This window comes from Leptonotus elevatus, chromosome 16, assembly GCF_054856555.1.
Source record: "Leptonotus elevatus isolate MCC_2025b chromosome 16, RoL_Lele_1.0, whole genome shotgun sequence".
In the NCBI taxonomy this organism is placed as follows: Eukaryota; Metazoa; Chordata; class Actinopteri; order Syngnathiformes; family Syngnathidae; genus Leptonotus; species Leptonotus elevatus.
The window spans coordinates 2,670,559-2,689,499 of NC_141254.1; the positions used below are offsets into that span (position 1 = coordinate 2,670,559).

General features: G+C 37.3%; 1 protein-coding gene across 4 annotated transcripts in view; it reads right to left on the reverse strand.

Annotated features, from left to right (window-relative positions):
* Positions 1–18,941, reverse strand: part of arhgap32b (Rho GTPase activating protein 32b) — a 130,145-nt gene that overhangs the window by 82,649 nt on the left and 28,555 nt on the right. For 3 of the 4 annotated variants that reach the window (XM_086098565.1, XM_086098564.1, XM_086098562.1), the window contains exons 2-3: positions 17,862–17,982; positions 2,216–2,321 (exon numbers count right to left, since the gene is read on the reverse strand). In XM_086098565.1, the coding sequence (XP_085954691.1) occupies positions 2,216–2,321; positions 17,862–17,956 (201 nt within the window). In that variant the 5' untranslated portion in view covers positions 17,957–17,982. Of the gene's footprint in view, positions 1–2,215; positions 2,322–17,861; positions 18,031–18,941 lie in introns of all 4 variants that reach the window. The other variant, XM_086098563.1, reaches the window with a different exon arrangement.

The following is an 18,941-nucleotide window of genomic DNA, read 5'->3' on the forward strand; positions in this document are numbered from 1 at the left end:
CTCAGACAGTTCCATTGGTCCACTGTGACATGTTCAGCAGTTTCATTGGTCAGATGTGACGAGACTACTGATAAATCTACTGGTGGCTTGAAGCTCGTCAATAAAAAATTATAAATAAACCGTGTCACATATAATGCCGCAGGATTTAAAGCGTGGAGGAAAAGTAGCGGATAGTCCGGAAAGTATGGTATATGACCAAACAGCAGCACTGGAAGGAAATACAATTCTGGCATAATTTCTAGACCAGTAATTTTTAACCATTGGGCCAGCGCCATCCAGTGGGCCGCATAGTAATTTCAGTTTTGTAACTCTGGGCCGCAAGGGCCGCGGGTGCTTTGTACACATGTAGCAGGGTATTTTTTTTACAACAGAGTACAACTCCCGCCATCCCTCCCATGTAGTAAAAAATTATTATTATTTATTTTTTTTTTTTTAATCGGCCCATGCTGCCTCTAACCTTGCCAGCAAGCTGAAATTTTGCGGTATTTGTTTACAAATACTGCGAGAATCTATCTTGTCCTGCTCGGTCTCAATCGCTCCCCCCTCCTTTTCCATGTGTCCTTCCGCCAATCACGCTCATCTACAATAGTTTGGTCACGGCAAATCAGAAACAAAATAGATCCCCACAAATACATATATCAATGTGAAAATAAATCCTCTTACACTAACAAAGACAAATGGACGCTGCAATTAATTCGGTTCTCGCAGAATTACTCATCGTTTCCTTGTTGAATGATGAACAGCGAGAGGCGCTTCGTGCATCTTTATCTGGTAATGATGTTCATGTATTTTTTTCCCCCAAGATGAGACCGAAGATGACATTTTCATCCGTTGCCGTGACTGGTCTAAAGTACTTGTACACTGCAAAGAAATGTCGGGGTCTCACACTGCTGCTAACTTAGCGGCAGCATTTAAGGCAATATTAGCCCAATTGGGAATCGAACATGCAATAGGTAACTTTATTGTACGGGATAACATTTGTAATATGGCCAAAGCACTGGATGATGCCAGCCTGAAAAGTTCGCAGTTTTGCACTACAGGGAAACAAAACTCAGGGCACTTCATTTCATTGGTGGGTTAAGTTATGTGTACTGTAGATTGTTTTATCATTTACATCATACCTTGAGATTTTCTTCAGTTGGAGAAGCAAAATATTGCTGCAAAAAAAATTTTTTTAGGTCAAGATCTCAAAAGAGGTCTGCAATGTAACCTGTTGCACAAGTTTTATTTTTAAAATGTGTAAAAAAGGCTAAGGATCTGAGTAGTTTGCTCTAAACATTTCATTTATATTAGAGGGAAATACTTAATGTACAGTTTAAACATTGTTTACATTGTTTGACAGGTATTGCTCAGTGTTTTACTTTTTTTTTTAATTATTGGAATATTGAAGGTTTATGCAGTTGGTTATGAGGGGGGAAAATCGAGATTGGCAGGTCAGGCTTTTTAAAAGATCGATGATTGGCCCAAAAAAGTGTGATCGGTGCACCCCTAAATGACAATCATGTGATCTGCTTTGGCCTTAAAAACATACAATTTTTTTTTTACTTGTGTAATATTTTTGAAAACTATCACAGTAAAAACTGAGTAAATTTGCCCAAAAATACTGTTTCATTATGATAGCTTTGTTGAAAACAACAATTATAATAGAAGCTAATAGTTGATGATCAATAAAATCTATTCACTGTAAATTGCAGTGACTATTCAAAAAGAGCATATCCCTAATAATTAGGAACACAGTATATATGCAACAGGGGCCTGATGTGACAGTTAACACTGAGCGTTTCTTGTCACTTCCGTTAACCACCAGAGACATGAATAATATATGCTACTCACGTAGAGTCTAAGTGCACTATCAAATGTTGAATAAAGACAAGTAGACAGAAAAGGTCGCTAAATTCAATATTCATTAGCACGGTGTGCTTGTTGATTCTCTCCCTCTTGCCCAGTCAAAGAAGGCAACTGCAATAGAGGCAGATACCATGTCTGCATGTTACCATGGAGACGGCCTCATTTTCACCATATTTGTTGCGAGAAAGTCAAACCCAACCCCGAGACTAGAGAGAAAAAAAAAAGATCTGTTTTATTTATCTCCTTCCTGTCGATTACAAATAACCTTAAATAGTCTGTATAGTATGAACCTTGTCACTCAGAGAAAAAAACATGATCATGCCTGAGTGTGCATGTAGGTGTACGTGTATCTATTTGTGTGTCTAACCATGGCACTAATGGTCTCTTCCCAGTCAGGTCTCTCTCTGGGATGAATGTGAGCCAGCTCAGGTACAATGTCGTCGTCCTCCAGATGCCGTCCAAGTCGAAGGCTCCTGTGTGCATAAAACACAATACAATAAATGTTTGAGACTCTTGTTTGTCCAATGTACGGTAATATATACCACACTTTTTAAAGATATTTTAATTGCTTCTAAATATTCTGTTGAAAATAAGTTCTCTCCTTAGTCCAAGTCATCCAAGTAGGGCTGGGGAAAAATATGCACAATCCCTGGTGTTCCTTGTTCATGTGTACCCTGGGTTTAGACCTTTGTATGGGGGTACTTCTGGCTGGCAGAATGCAATAGACTACTGTTGACTTGCGTTTGGGATTACACAGCCAGCCTATTCCCTAAGAAATTTAGTTTTTTTTTTAAAAAATCCTTATTGGAAAAAAAGAAAATAAATTAACAAACCCAGTAAAGGCAAATAAACCAAAACGTATGAGAAATAAACAATCTCCAGGGCATTCAATACAATAAACTCACTGTAGATAATGACAAAAATACACCACAAGTACATATCAACAGGAGCACAGTAACACAAGGAAAGATGAACATGATGAACATAAATAATATGGACTTGAAAACATTTGAATACACTAACTACAAGACATTCGACCCTGAGAATAATTTGGACCCAGACAATCACTTTTACAAAAATGATTACTGCAGTTTCACTTGCAACTATTATATTGACGATCAATTCAACAAAAATATAAAAATGGAAAATGCACTTTCAATTATACATTTCAATAGTAGAAGTCTATCCAGAAATTTGACAAAAATCAAAGAATACTTGAATAAATTAAATAAATTCAAAATAATTGCCATATCAGAAACATGGCTTGATAATGAAAAAAATTTGTTAAATGGGACTGGAAGGATATGAATTATTTGCAACAAATAGGGACAGTAGAAGGGGAGGTGGTGTCGCAATATATGTATACAAAGCTCTAAGATAAAGTAAAATTAAACATTTGACTACCACCATTGACAACATAATGGAATGTTTAACCATTGAAGTACATATTAAAAAATGCACCAAATGTCATTATAATTTGTATGTATAGGACACCAGGATCATGTCTTGACATATTTTCTGAAAAACTAACGGACAGTCTCAGTTACACAAATGATAAAAATAAAAATAAAACGCAAATAATGTGTGATGATTTTAACATTGATTTGTTAAATCCGAATGTGCATCAGAAAACAACAGATTTTATAAATACAATGCATAGTAATAATCTATTCCCTGTAATTATGAAACCTAGCAGAATAACAATTAGTAAAATTGACCATAAAATAGAAAGTGGACCTCTTATTAATGATAGAAATGATCATCTTCCGGTCTTTGCAATCTTCCAAGACTATTTTGATAAAAAATAAAATAAAACCAACAATAACTTACACATCAGAAACAAGACTAAGAACTAGGGGCGTGAATTGCCTAGTACCTGGTGATTCGATTCGTATCACGATTCGATTCAATACCGACTAATCCCTATACGAATCTATAAATTGATTATTGCGATTTTTTTCAACTAAAATTTAGAAAATACTAATCAGTAAACTTGTACATGTACACTAAGATTTGTATGAAAATTTATTTATCTGAAAATTCAGGTTGCAGTCTGTTTCATGTTTGAACAGCACTGAAATAAAATATTAAGGTTTAATGTTCCATTAATGTAACATTCTTCCATGCTTAATGTGTAAATCCTAACCCAAAGTAAGACGTTTTGTTGAATATTCTCATAAAAAATTGATGTTTAAAAATCGATTCGGCCGCATATTGAATCGATTCAAGAATTGCACGCTGTAATATCGCGATATATTGCCGAATCGATTTTTTCTAACACCCCTACTAAGAACACAACGCTCCATGGCTGCCTTTAAGTTGGATTTAGAAAAACATAATTGGTAAGGTCTAAATAAGGCATGAATGACAAAGGGGATAGAGAATGCATGTAAAAAGAAAATCATTTTATACAAAAGTTTTTTTAAATTGAGAACTATGGAAGCTGAAATAAAGTACAAGACCTACAAAAATAAACTATTACTATATACTATTATAAACTATATAGAGCAGAATAAAAGCAACACACAAAAAAAGATGACTCATGGAGTCCCCCAAGGGTCTGTGCTAGGACCCAAATTATTTATATTGTATATAAATCATATCTGTTGTGTCTCAAAAATATTCAAAAGTGTCTTATTACGCTGATGACACAACTCTCTACTGTTCGTGACCTAAAAAGATGTCAGTCCCTTGCTGAATTAAAAAAATTGTTTAAAAGCAAAGTTTTAAAAAATTACTTACATCAGACATGAGCTGTTAAAAATTTATATATGCTGTAATTTCTTTGGATGTATCGGTATGAGTGTAATGAAAATTGTATATGTGAGTATAAGGATATGATTTATAAAAAGTATTATGGTATATGCCTATGAATTCCATGTACATATGTTGCTGGCAAATGTGTGTATATTAAAGTGCACTTGTATATATGACTAGGTTTATACATCTTTTGTTGAAATATGTTAACCTTATGGTATCAACATAAGACGAATAAAGACGAATAATAACTAGATACGTTTTTAACTTCCTCCTACCCCATTTGAACATATAAACTCTTTTCTTTCTTCCTATTCTTGTTTTTCTTTTTTACTTAAACTTATATTTTATACTTGTAATGTGTTTTTTGTTTTCTTTATGTTTATATGTTCAATAAAACCAAACCAACCAACCAAACCAGTGGTACCTGTGGGTGAGAAGGTTGAATCAAGAAGATGTTGTACTGTACATAGTTGTACAGAGAAAATTGCAAGACTGTATGATGATGATGATGATGAAAGGGACAGACCACCCAGGAGACGTGGCAAATCTAGGTCCATAAAAATAAATTAAAAAAATCACAGTTTGGCTTTAGCCCCAGGTGATAGCTAGCTAGTTCCCTATCAGGTAACTGCACACGGGGAGCTAGCTAGGGAGTTCGCTAGCTAGCACCTGGGACTAAAGCCAAACAGTAGCAGGGTTTTTACTTTCTGGACCTGGATTTGCCACCTCTAGTCTGCACTAGTACCCAAACCTCACTATCAGGTTTGTAGAAGGCATTTTCTCACATTATGTATAAAACATTTTCTTTCAGTAATTTAGCAGCTAGCTAATGTCAGTTCTATAATGCGTTACCCATTTCACTGTCAAAAGAGCACTTCTGTGCCATTAACTTCAGCAACCATGTCTGAATTTCCACCACGTCTATTTTTGAACCAACTTGTTGAAAGGTAAATTAAGGCCAACTTTCTCCCTTGAAAGCACTTTACATAATGTAACATGTTTTCAACTGATAATCAAACTGGTGGTAGAGAAGGCTGAAATCATCATTCAAGCTACTTCACCAGAGGTGCCAAATCCAGGTCCAGAAAGTAAAAACCCTGCCACAGTTTGGCTTTAGCCTCAGGTGCTAGTTAGCTAGCTCACTATCTAGCTCCCATGGTGATTGTTTACCTGCTAGGGAGCTAGCTCACTATCTAGCTCCCATGGTGATCGTTTACCTGCTAGGGAGCTAGCTACCTTGCTATCACCCATGGTGCTCATTTATCTGCTAGGGAGTTAGCTAGCTCCCATGGCTCGTTTACCTGCTAGATAATGCTTGTTTACCTACTAGGGAGCGAGCTACCTAGCTAGCACTAGGGGTTAAAGCCAAACTGTGGCAGCGTTTTTACATTCTGGACCTGGATTTGCAACACAACACTGCACTTCACCTGTTTTCTCAATCATTTACCTTCGTCAAACAAATGTAAGGGTTTGTTTTAAAACGGAAAGCTATGTCTTCTGCCACCCGGAAGTGTGTGAAGTCATGGTGAGAAGGTTTATAGTAGTAAAATGACAAGTACATTAACTGCATTTAACTAGGAGTACTAACAGGGATAATACCAATGAGATTGTTTTTGACCGTTTAAATGTGCCTGCAGTATGGGACAGCTGCCTGCATTTTATCGGTTACATTAAATGTAAACACAGAGTGGTGAGCAATTACTTCACACCCCTAATCTACAACAGCCTCACTCACCAGTTAATGCTTGAGGACTACAGATGCTAGACAGAAAAAGCATAATCAAGCTAACATTTCAACAGTGCATTTCACCTGCCCACTATCACTTCTCTGTTCTTTTGTGTAAGGGCACCCAAGACATACCGTGGATTCCTGAGTTAGAAGGCATGTAACAGCAAACTATTATGCCTAGCACCTGCTCCAAACAACAACACACTACCAACCAAAGTGGTTCTCAAACTTTTGACACTAAGTACCACCTACAAAAATATACTAAGCTCTCCAAGTACCACCATCATAACCAACAAATATCGCAGCACTAGAGGGTTATAAGTCCTAAAATGTTTCCTTAATATCATTGTGAGCCAATGTAATTATGAACAGTTTGAACATGAACTCTGCATTCAAATATAAGAATACATAAATACAAATAATGATTCAATTAAAACATACTTCACATGAAAGTTAAATACAAATTGCCCCTACAAATATGTTTGAAAACAAACATCTCTGAAAGATTAAATGCAAATGTATTTAACTTCAAAGTTAAATGCAACTCAGCAGTTTGGAAAATGGATGGCTGGATGGGATTTTTAGACAGTCATTTTTTTTCAAGTATCACAAGAGGGAGCACGCATACCACAGTAGGGCCCGACCAATAAGCATTTTTTTAAGGCCGATGCCGATATGGATTTTCAGAAAAAAAGATTACCGATTAATCTGCTGATTACTCAGTCGGGCCCTAATAAGAATAGAATATACAAAAATAATAGCAACTGATAGAACAGTAAGAACAAATATTGACTGTTCCTGTGCATTTTGGCCACTTGGGGGCAGTATGGTGCCATCCACGGTGTACAGTGAGTACAGAAGAAAGTTACGATTGAATTCTATTAAAATAACTTGTTTTTCAAAGAAGAAGAATTTGTGCCTTTGCGTAGTGTTATTTTACCTGTGGGTAAGTGTTCCCACAGCATGTGTGTGTGAATATTTGTCATTTGAAGGAAAAACAACCCTTAGCATTTGAATGGGATCCTCCCTTCGCTTTTAGCATTAGCGCTTTGTTTTGTTTGAAAAAACGGAGCATGTTTTGTAGGGGTGTGAATTGCCAAGTACCTGGCGATTCGATTTGTATCACTATTCATAGGTCACAATTCGATACAGATTAATCCCGATACGAATCTATAAATTTATTATTGCGATCTTTATACTAATACAATACTAATAAATACTAATCAGTAAACTTGTACATGTACACTGTAAAATTTGTATGAAAATGTATTCATATATCTGAAAATTCAGGCTTATAACTGAGCCACTGCATTTAACAAACAGGTTGCAGTCTGTTTCATGTTTGAACAGCACTTTGAGAATTGTGCGATGTAGTATCGCGATATATTGCCGAATTGATTTTTTCTAACACCCCTAATGTTTTGTATTTACAGTGGATTGTCATGTGTTTAGGTTTACAGTTAACTTCAACTGGGGTGTCATTAAACAGCTTAAAGGACGCTAAGGGGCAAGAGAATAACATACACTACACACTTGCTAGTTGCTAATGCTACACAAGCAAAATGGCGCATTTAGGGTACTTTCACAGCGTCAAAATCTTTTTTCTTCAATAATAACGTTTTAAGGGGGAAAATAATCGTCCATTCGGCCAAATTGGACGATTGTTTTGGCAGATGTTTGAAGGGCACTAATCGTCCCATTATAATAGGCAGCTGATTAATCGTTCGGGCCCTATACCACAGTTTGAGAATCACAGCACTTCAGTGTAGGCCAAGGGACCTTAGAAATTAAAGAGGTCCAGTTCAGTGAAAAAATTTTCACCTATGGTCCAGAACATCCTTGTGTAGCATGTATTATAATTCAGTTACAAATATGTCAATGTCATCAAATGACTATGAAAGTCAAAGAGAAACAATTTATAGTATTCCAACAAAATGTTGTGTTGATTTTAATATGGAACATAATGGTCTTAATTTTTTATTTTTTTTTAGTTTCCTTTTTAACTCTTTCATTCTAAAGCACAACGTGTTCTGTTTACCCTGGGACTGGACAATTAAACAATTTATCAATTAGAGTTCATTGTACAGTATGATTTATGAAATAATAAAAAAATGCGGCTTTGGTAGTTCAAAATTTGTCCTACCTGACATGTATAGATTTTACGGACAACATGGCTTCAAACAGAGCAGAGCTGCCAAGATCAGTCAACAAGTCATGAATATTTTGACGATCTTCGTCATTTATTTTATTATTGTTATGCATTGTTTTTCTCTCGAAACTGCCTCGTCTCCCGCTGCTCCTGCTGGCCGTCTACCTGTCTGTGACGCACATATGCAGTAGTGGTAATCCGTCTCATTTGTGATATCAAAACAAGCACTACGGCTACGGTGTTAGAGGCTGAGCGCATTTCGGCAAAAAAGCGTGATGCAAACAGCGGAGAAAGAAAAGGAAAGCTCTTTGTGGCTGGTGCCTTATTCCATTTCTGACATAGGGACAGCTGTGTCTGGAAGCTAGCCTAGCACACACAGGTTATGATGCGTGTTTGGTGTACATTTTCCCACGATGTAATGTTTGGGTTCGCTAATTTATTGTGGCAACTACTATGGCTTACAGAGGCATTAGTCAGTGAACTCGCGTTTATTATTAACAATTAAAACACAGCTACTGCATGGCCGCCATGATGCTGAAAGAAGAGTTATAGAAATAGGAGCACTCTAACACATTTGCCACAACCCCCCAATGGCAACATACTTCATTTTGATTTTTGTCATTTGTCACACACAAGATTTAGCAAATCCATTTCAGAAGCAATAAAGTATCAATTAGCACACCCAAACACAAGCAAGGAGGCAATGTACGTGTCTGTAATTAATGTTTATGAAACCTTATGTTTTCAGTTCTGGAATGAACTCACATGAATGCATAACACAGACCACCACTAGAATTATTATTGTTTACCAGAGATTAGCATGCTTATACTCATGTTTACCTTTTTTTTTGGGTCTGTATGAGTATCATATGCCATGCAGTAAGTGATGACCAAATATTTAAGGAGAAAAGGCTCAAGGTTCATAAAATAAAAAACAACAACCACTATTAAATTTATCTGAATTCGTTTTTTAAATTCTTAAAACTAACATTAGTATCACTTTATCCCTTAGTTTAAAAAAAACACTGCTTTATCCCAAATCAATCCAGTTTACTTATTAACGTGAAACAAGTTAAAATAATTAATGTGTGTTGTGTATTTCTTTTTCTATGGTATTGTTTGTGTTGCTGTTGTCAGAGGTGGCAAATCCAGGTCTAGAAAGTAAAAATCAGTAAGGGTGGTTTTAGCCTCAGGTGCTAGTTAGCTAGCTCCCATGGTGCTCGTTTACCTGCTAGGGAGCCAGCTAGTTTGCTAGATAGCACCCATGGTGCTCGTTTACCTGCTAGGGAGTGAATGCACTAGCTAGCTAGGTAGCAGCCATGGCGCTCAATGCTCATTTACTTGCTAGGGAGCGAGCTAGCTAGCTAGCTAGCATCAGGGGCTAAAGTCAAACTGTGGCAGGGGTTTTACTTTCTGGACCTGGATTTGCCACCTCTGCCTGTTGTTGCTATAAAGAGAAAATAGTTAGTTAGCTAAGGTTACAATCTCTGTTCAAACTATGCCCCTGAGTTTCATGTTAATATTTTAAAAACTACAAATATACTACAAATGAATCAAAACGTTAACCCCACAAAGTTGCATCAATTAATTACAGCTAATCTGAATACCTCAATTGAGAAGAAATATAAATCAATTTAATTCTTAATTGTGTGTCAGTTAAGCAAGTTATCAAAAAAATGTAATCAAAATGTATTAATTGCTATTGAAGATAATTAAAAATGTTATTCTGTCTCTCTCTTTTCATTACTTTTGAGTTTGTTCCCAAAAAAGATAACTTCTTAAGTACGGTATATGAGTTTACTATAATATAAGGACAGCAATGCCAAAACAGATATTCTTGGGCGTACTCCCCAAATTATAAAGCAGGCAATATACTGCTGTGAACGGAAGGATAATTCATACTGCTGTTTATCTTGAAAGTCAAACAAGTAGTGCTGACGAAAGAACAAAATGCCAGATTGAGGCGTGCTCACCTAAATTTGAAAATATAAATAATTTGGAGTAGGTGCAAAGTGAGTGCTTTCCGTATGCAGTTTATGTTATTTAACATCCCTCACCTGGCACTGAATGCAAATGGAAGCTCCTCTGTGATATGAACTAGTTTTAAGTAAAAAGGATTAGAGGTTTATGTGGCGCTTTTTGTTTTTGGTTGATGCAGCAAAACTGCCTTTGGCCATGCTCACACTGCGCAGCCCTCTCATTCATTTTCAATAGAGCCCATCTGCTGCTGCAACAGCCACAGTAGGCCAGCAAAAAATTAGGGGAAAATTAATCTGGTATAATTAAAATAAAAATTCAGAGGGATGTTTTATAGAAATGCACTGACCAATAAAATAATATTTCTATTCAATTTCTGAAGTCCTATAACTACTGTACAGTGTTCATATGGATAATAGCATGTTTGAATGTTGATATGTTACTGAAACATGACATCCTGCACCTTCAAATATTAACACACTATTACTATTTTGGAGGGACTGGCTGACTGAAAATAATAGAAAATAATGTAAAAGAGTTAAATTACATAAGGTAAACAAAAAAAAGAGTAAAGATGTCTGAACTGGAAAAAGTGCAGCAAATAGGTTTTCCTTTACTTGAGTGGTTAAGCGTTAATGATCACGATTCAAAACAGATATCCAAATGAATCAACAAGCAGGCAAGAAAAACTCAAATGTACCCTGATTAAAGACAAGGTAATATTTTAATGGTTTGCATTGCATTAAAAAAAATGTAAACCTTGAATTTTCAATCTAAAATAAAATACCCAATTTCCATCCCTGCGTTTAGAATCCCTGAGAGTTTGGTTGCAAGCATGAGTCTCTTATGGTTTGGGAGACATAAACAAAAACTTGGCTATTTAAAAACTGGGCTCAATCCACTTAAAGGGACACATGATTGAGATGAGCATGGGTCCTTATATGAAAGGTCTCTGTATAAAAATATTGTCAGCACTAAAATTCACCTAAATTTTTTCGCACCCGCTTTTTGGATGGGGCCTGCCTTTTTCCTCCCATCTCACTCTGTCAACGTCACAAGAGGGAATGGGGCAAGCATCGTAATTATGTTTCCTGGCTTGTTTTGTCTAGGGCTGGTTTCTATTGTAGGGCTGGACCATTAATAAAAAATTTATTGTGACTTCAATTTGGTTTTCTCACGATCTTTAAAGCGTAATAATCGAATAAAAACAATTAGCAAAACGGAAACGAATGCAAGCTAATATAATTTTCCTGATGAAAAAATACATAAAGAGAGTTTATGAGTGAAAAACGGGCAATCATGATTGAAGTTTCCCTTTAAAGTAATTGAGATAAACCAGGCCAATATAACAGAAGGGGAATGCATATTTTCAAATGCTGAAAATACCAGAGATTGTCTTCAAATGAGACAGAGGTAGCTGACAAATACCCAGTCTCCACTTCATCCTTTTGCAGCCTTTATTTTCTTTACTTTTCAATCACTGGCTTTTTGTAGTAATAGTGAACCACTCTCTAATGTATGCTAAGCTACTTCTGCCATGGTAACCCTGGGGCAGGATTTAGACCTCGTTCAGGACTGTTAGAACAATGTGCTGTGAGCAGGTGGGGCCTGAGTGACATGAAAGCAAAAGTAAAATTACAGACTGATATTTATACTCACATTCAGTTGCAGCTCTAGGAAGTTTTACCACACACACTTCAAGCTCAGGTTTCTTTTTTCACAATCTCTGGCAAGTTTGATGCATGTCACGTGAATAACATAGCTTAAAGTTGAGCACATACAAGTCCTAAGGCTATGCAATAAAACAATTCTCAACATTAACAATTTAGGTTTTTATTGGTAATATTTGACAGTCTAAATGTAGTCACAGTCTTTCACAGTCTTTATCAGATATATTCACAAAGATCTTAAAGTCAATTTAAGACTGTTATTATGGTGGGCAGTATAACGTTTAACAAAAATATCTAGTTTGATAGTGCCTATGGGCAGCTATGGTCAAGTGGTTAAGATCGTCACCTGCCACCATGGGGGGAACCCGGTCCAAAATCAGCACAGCAGTGTCCATGAGAATGACCCGTTGCACTGCTCCCTGGACTCTCAAGCGGCCCCCTGCTCCAGTGTGTGCCGCTAACTGTGTGTGTTTCCTGCGATGGGTCAAATTCAGGGCTCATGTTTCATGTAATGACCACAAAAAAACGAAGAAGATAATTCTCTCTTTTGACTTGTGATGCCCACTAAGCATAGTAGTGTGTTTTTATTTATTTTGTCAAGAGTTTTTGGTAGTTGAGTTATTCTTGTTCATTAAACTTGTTTTAATATAACCTATGGAATGATAATCAGGCAGGCTGTGTGTGTGTGTGAGTGAGTGAGAACTTAAATAATTGATGATGATGTGATTACAAGTGACAGAAAGTTGGCCAAAGAAATGAGAAGAAAAAAGTCTGAAGCTACAAACCTAGTCAGTAAAGCTTGTCAACTTTTGACTAAACCAGTGTCTCAGATTATCACTGTGAGACAAGCTTTACTCAGTACTAGATTCCTAGTTAACAAATCACTGTTGATTCATGACATTATGTCATATGATCTTGACTTATTTCTCCTCATCGAAACATGGCTAACAGAAGATTTCTGCATTACGGTTATAAATGAGGCAACACAGACAGATTTTAGTTTCATGAACATATGTCGCAGTGGCAAAAAGGTGGGAGACTTGCTGCCATTTTTAAATCAGTGTAAAAAAAATATTGGGTGGCTTTAATTCATTTGAATATCTCAGTCTTTTGGTAAAAGGTGATCCAAAGATCATCATTGTAATCATTTATAGACCTCCAAAACAAAAAGGCAAATTCATGGATGAATTTGAAGAAATGCTGTTAGTAATCTGTACCGACTATGACTATTTGGTCATAACTGGAGACTTTAACATTCATGTTGACAACAACTTTGATTAAAAATACCAAATAATTTTGTACTGTACTCGATACTTTTGGTCTCTCACAACATGTAAAATGTCCAACACACAATCAAGGTCACATTCTCGATCTTGTCATCTCTCAAGGTGTTGACATTTTATCTGTTGAGGTGAAAGATCTGTCTATTTCAGATCATTTCTGTGTGTTCTTTGAAGTACAAACCCAAGAAGTTCAGACAACCACTGTCTCTCTTAAAAAAAGGTATATAAATGAGAACATTAGCAAAATGTTTATGGAATTAATGGCTGCATCGCCAGCTGTCAATGCAGAGACTGTTGATGAACTTCTGGATGAATTCACCTCAAAAATCTCAAAAGTTCTGGATGCTGTTACTCCTAATAAAACTAAGACTATTTCATCCCGACTTAAAACACCTTGGAGATGTGCTACCAACATAATGACTTTGAAATCAAAGTGCAGAAAAGCAGAGCGAAAGTGGAAAGAAAACTAAACTAAAAAAAGAAACTAAAGAAAAACTAAGTTCTTTTTAACCTGTACAGACAGTGTCTTTGTCATTTTGACAAAGAGCTAGTAATAGCTAGACAACAACACTTTCCTGAAATCATTAGTAAGAACCTCAACAATACACGCACTATTTGCCGTGGTCGACAAACTCACAAGTCCCCCAAATCAAACAGCGCCAGAACTCCTCTCAACAGATAAATACAATGAATTTGCCTGCTACTTTAGTGAAAAAGTACAGGTCAAACATTGTCACAAACCAGCACAATGAAAAAAATTATGCATCACTTAAAATCACCTAGGAATAATTCAACTACCATGACCGAATTTGACTCAGTGAATCAAAATACTATAACAGACTTGGTTCAGCAGTTAAAACCTTCCATGAGCTGTCTTGATTCAATACCTTCTGGCTTTTTTAAAACTATTGTGAAATCTGTTCAAATCGATTTACGGTAAATAAACAACTGCTCACTTCAATCAGGCGAGCTTCCTAAATCTCTGAAAGTAGCCGCCGTCCAGTCCATCCTAATGTCTCCCTGCTAGCAAATTATAGACCTATGATCTCAAACCTTCCCCTCTTAACTAAAATTGTTGAAAAAGTGGTTTTTAATCAACTCGGCAATTTCTTGAGTTCAAACTGACTTTTTTGATCAATTTCAGTCAGGTTTCTGACCTCATCACAGTACAGAAACAGCTCTGATTAAAGTACTAAATGATATAAGATTGAGCACTGACGCAGGGAAGGTATCGGTGCTCGTCTCATTGGAGCTCAATGCAGCATTTGACACAATTGAGATCATAATATACTGTTGGACAAGCTGGAAACTTGGGTGGGGTTAAATGGAACACTCCTAAAATGGTTTAGGCCCTACTTGGAGGAAAGTACTTACTTTGTGATTGTTGGAAATTTTAAATCTGATCGAATGAATGGCCATTATATTTGGGGTCCCTCAAGGGTCAGTCCTTGGACCCCTGTTGTTCAGTCTGTATGTGTTACCTTTGGGTCAAATGCTTCAGAACGCCAATGTTGACTATCATAGTTATGCAGATGACACACAACTGTATTTATCAAAGTCTCCAAACGACAGCAGTTCAATTAACTTATTGTGTCACTCACTAGAGCAAATTAACAACTGGATGAACCAAAATTTCCTTCAGCTAAACGAAAACAAAACGGAGGTCATTGTTTTCGGCAGTAAAGAAAAGAGGATTGCTGTTAGAAAACACCTTTAGTCACTGCCTTTAGAAACCAAAGACCAAGTTCGAAATCTTGGGGTGCTAATAGACTCAGACCTGACTTTCAGCAAACATATCAAATAAATTACTAAGACAGACCTTTTATCAGCTGAAAAACATATCCAGACTGAAGGACTGCATGCTCCAAACAGACCAAGTCCATGCTTTTATCTCCAGCAGACTCGATTACTGTAACGATCTTCTGACTGGACTCTCTCAAAAGAACATCAGACAGTTGCAGCTCATTCAGAAGGCTGCAGCTCGAGTTCTGACCAAAACACAGAGATCAGAACATATCACTCCAGTCCTTAAGGCGTTATCCTGGCTCCCAGTCAGCTGTAGAATAGATTTAAAATTTCTTCTACTGGTCTATAAATCACTGAATGGTTTGGGTCCTGAATATATTCAACAAATGCTGATTGGATACAAACCCAGCAGGGCTCTGAGATCTAAAGACTTGGGCCAACTAGTGGAACTCAGAGTTTAAAGTAAACATGGTGAAGCTGCATTTAGCTGTTATGCTGCACACAAATGGAATAAGCTGCCCCTAGTGTAAATGCTTTTGAATCCATTAATTAAAAAACTTTCATTTTTCCCCACATACCTTTAAGGACTTTTAAACATAAATAAATAAATAATGCCCCCCCCCCTTTTTAACCATTATTATGATTACTATTTTTTTAACTTCCTATCGCTAAATGTTTTTCAAGTGTGCTGTCTAATGTTTTAACATTGTCAATGTATGTTTATTTCCTTGTGTAAAGCACCTTGAGTTGGCTTGTGTATGAAATGTGCTATACAAATAAACTTGATTGTGCATCGCCATCCAATAGTTGAACATTACAATTAATCAACAAAGAATACATTGAGCTTGCTTATTTTGCAGCATGAGAAAAACAATTTCAATAAATAATAAAAATGTAATTATTTTTAGGTACATGTTAGCAATGCAATAATATCGATATCGCTATATTCAACAACTATATTGCATATCACTTTTTCCCAATATTGTGTAGCCCTCCTACTAACCAGAGGTAGGTGAGTCAATTAATTTTGAGCGTCCATCATTCGGCAATCGTGTCAACAGTTGGGACACCCTTCCATCATCGTCAATCTGTCAATATTTCAAGTCGAACCCCATTGTAATCAGCAATCAGTCATTCGCCGATTGCTCAGAAAATGTCCGTCAATGTTTACGTCATTCGAGGTGGGCATCTGTCAATGCTCTGTCATTCGTCAATTCGTTAGCAAAATGGGAAGTCCGTCATTGACATATTGACAAATTATTGATGGATTGACGATTATATTGACGGACGAAAAACCTATTATGTGTAATGCTGAGTTTGTCAATGTTTCGAAGTTTCCTGTCAATCGTCAACAAAATAGGTGTCCGTTTTTGACGGCCCTTCCATCAATATTGACGGAATGCCTACTTCTGCTACGAACTACATTTCACATAAGTTGTCACACTTCAGTCTTGACAGACCATTTGAACATATTAAAGATTGAACAATCAACAAATTAATTATAGCTTGTCCGACAGCCTGTGGTCAGCCTGGGATAAGGTAAAATGCATTTGACGGTTTTCCTGAACTCATTTGCTCCTAAACGTATAAATATGTTCTATTTGAAATATTAACATGATCCCAAAAACGTATTTGTACGTTGTTGTTGTTGTTTTTATGCTAGAGCATACAAAAGGCTTTTATGCAGTCTCGGAACTGAAGAGGGACGCTTGAAGAATGGTAGTTAAGCTGTTTTCCCCACCGTTTTAAACGGATTTGTGAATAATGATAAAGCTATATTCTAATGCTAATTGCTGCAAAACAAACAAATAGAAATATACTTTTTTTCCTGATGAAAGAAGAGACAAAAAAAATTATTTTGATCGGTGTTTTTATGTTTTTATAGCAATACAACACAATATTTTGTGAGCCTTGCAAAATCAGTCAAAATCCAGTAAAACAGCCGACAGCAAACCGTGTGAATGAATTAATTGGTGGGGCAGTAAATTACAATCGTTTTCTTCATGAAAGGAGTGGTTGTAAATCACAAACTGGCGATTAATCCCTTCATACACACTATAGAAACAATATCAGTTAGTGTAACAATGACATAACTAGCTGTAAGCTAATACACTTGGGCTGTCAATGGAGACAATGGTAGTTAAACTGATAGTTGAGGGGCTCATTCAATTAAGGGAATCTTCTTTCCAATGATGGCAGTTAATAATTGATGCATGTCACCGAGTTACTACAGGCTGAAGGGATGTGGGTGGGGACTAAATAGGAGGTGTGATGGTGACTGTGCAAATTCATTCGACTAACTCAGCTAGAGTGCTCAGGCATGTTGAGCAATGCCTCCTCCTCCTCCTCCTCCTCCTCCTCCGCCGCCTCCACCTTCCCCGCATGCATATACTGGTATAATTTCTCCTTGAGGCATACACAAGCCAATAACACCCTCTCCTGTCATCAACACTCCCGAACATGCGAGTGCACTGCAGAAACGGACACATCCTAAGCATCTGCCTCTTAATCAGTGAATGACACAAATGCAGTCATTACTATCAACACTTCTGACTCCAACCAAACTAGCATGGAGCACAACCTAAGGTGTGGTCCCCACCTACAGTAACTCACACAACCACCACACCATAGCCGCTTCACTCTGGTGCAAAATGTTTGAAGTTCCATCTTGTGCGTGTGTCTTTTTAAAGTAGCCCTACCTGTCCAAGATGTCAAGGCTGGACGAGGTTGCTGCTCCCAGCAGTCCAAGCGCTGCACTCCCTACCGCTGCGGCAGCCCCGCTGCCTGCCTCCATGATACTGAGTCACCGCAATGTGTAGCCTGCCAGAGAAGTCGAAAGAGAGAGAGAGCGTGAGAGAGTTGTGCAGTCTGCCAGAAGAATGGGGGGGTGGAGGGGGGTAGAGATAAAGAGGGAGGGGGGAGTAGGGTTAGAGAAGGAGTGAGATAGACAGATGAGATCAAATAAATCATATGTATAGATGTAAGAGGAAGGATGCTGAGGGCTGGGGGTGTCTACAGATTATGACAGACACATAAAACGGCAAACTGTCATTTGGCATGTGGATAAAGTGGGTAAATAAGAGAAAACATTAAATGCATATGCAGCCTGTGCATCAAATGGTTCCTGCTAATTTAGCTTTTTAGAGCACGGTTTTGCACTGGTTTCATGACATGCAGATTCGGGCCAACAAAACCCAGCATCCATCCATCCATTTTAAGCAAAAATCAACAATTAAACAGACACATTGGCCGCACTGTTTGGTATCCTGTGGTGCCTGATGTCTCTTTCTTTGACCAACAATTTTCATGTTAAACCCCAATCCCTACTAGCCAGCTGTTAACCACCTGAATGATTTCTAAACCAGTAAAAGCAATACATAAATTACTGTTCAAAAATAACTTTGAAACAGAGAAACGTCCAAGCCGGTTTCCCTGGCCTTCAATGACGACACATTGCTGACTGCACACACAGGAGAGTGACGCCAAAAAGGGGAGGGGGCAAGGAACAAGAAGTGTGGGAGGAGAGGATCCACACACAACACAGTAAAGCAGCTGGTTCTGTAAGGCAGAGTGTTCCTGTCTGGGTAATCTTGTGAGGACCATATTCCAGGTTTTTACTATCATTGGGGCCCACAGGTGCTTTGTGGGGACATTTTGGCCAGTCCTCACAATTCAAAAGTCAAGACCTCTTTTTGAGGGTCAACCTGATTGGCCGATAATTGGCATCTAATGTATTATCGGTGATCTCCTGTAATGTCATAATTTACGCAATCCGATCA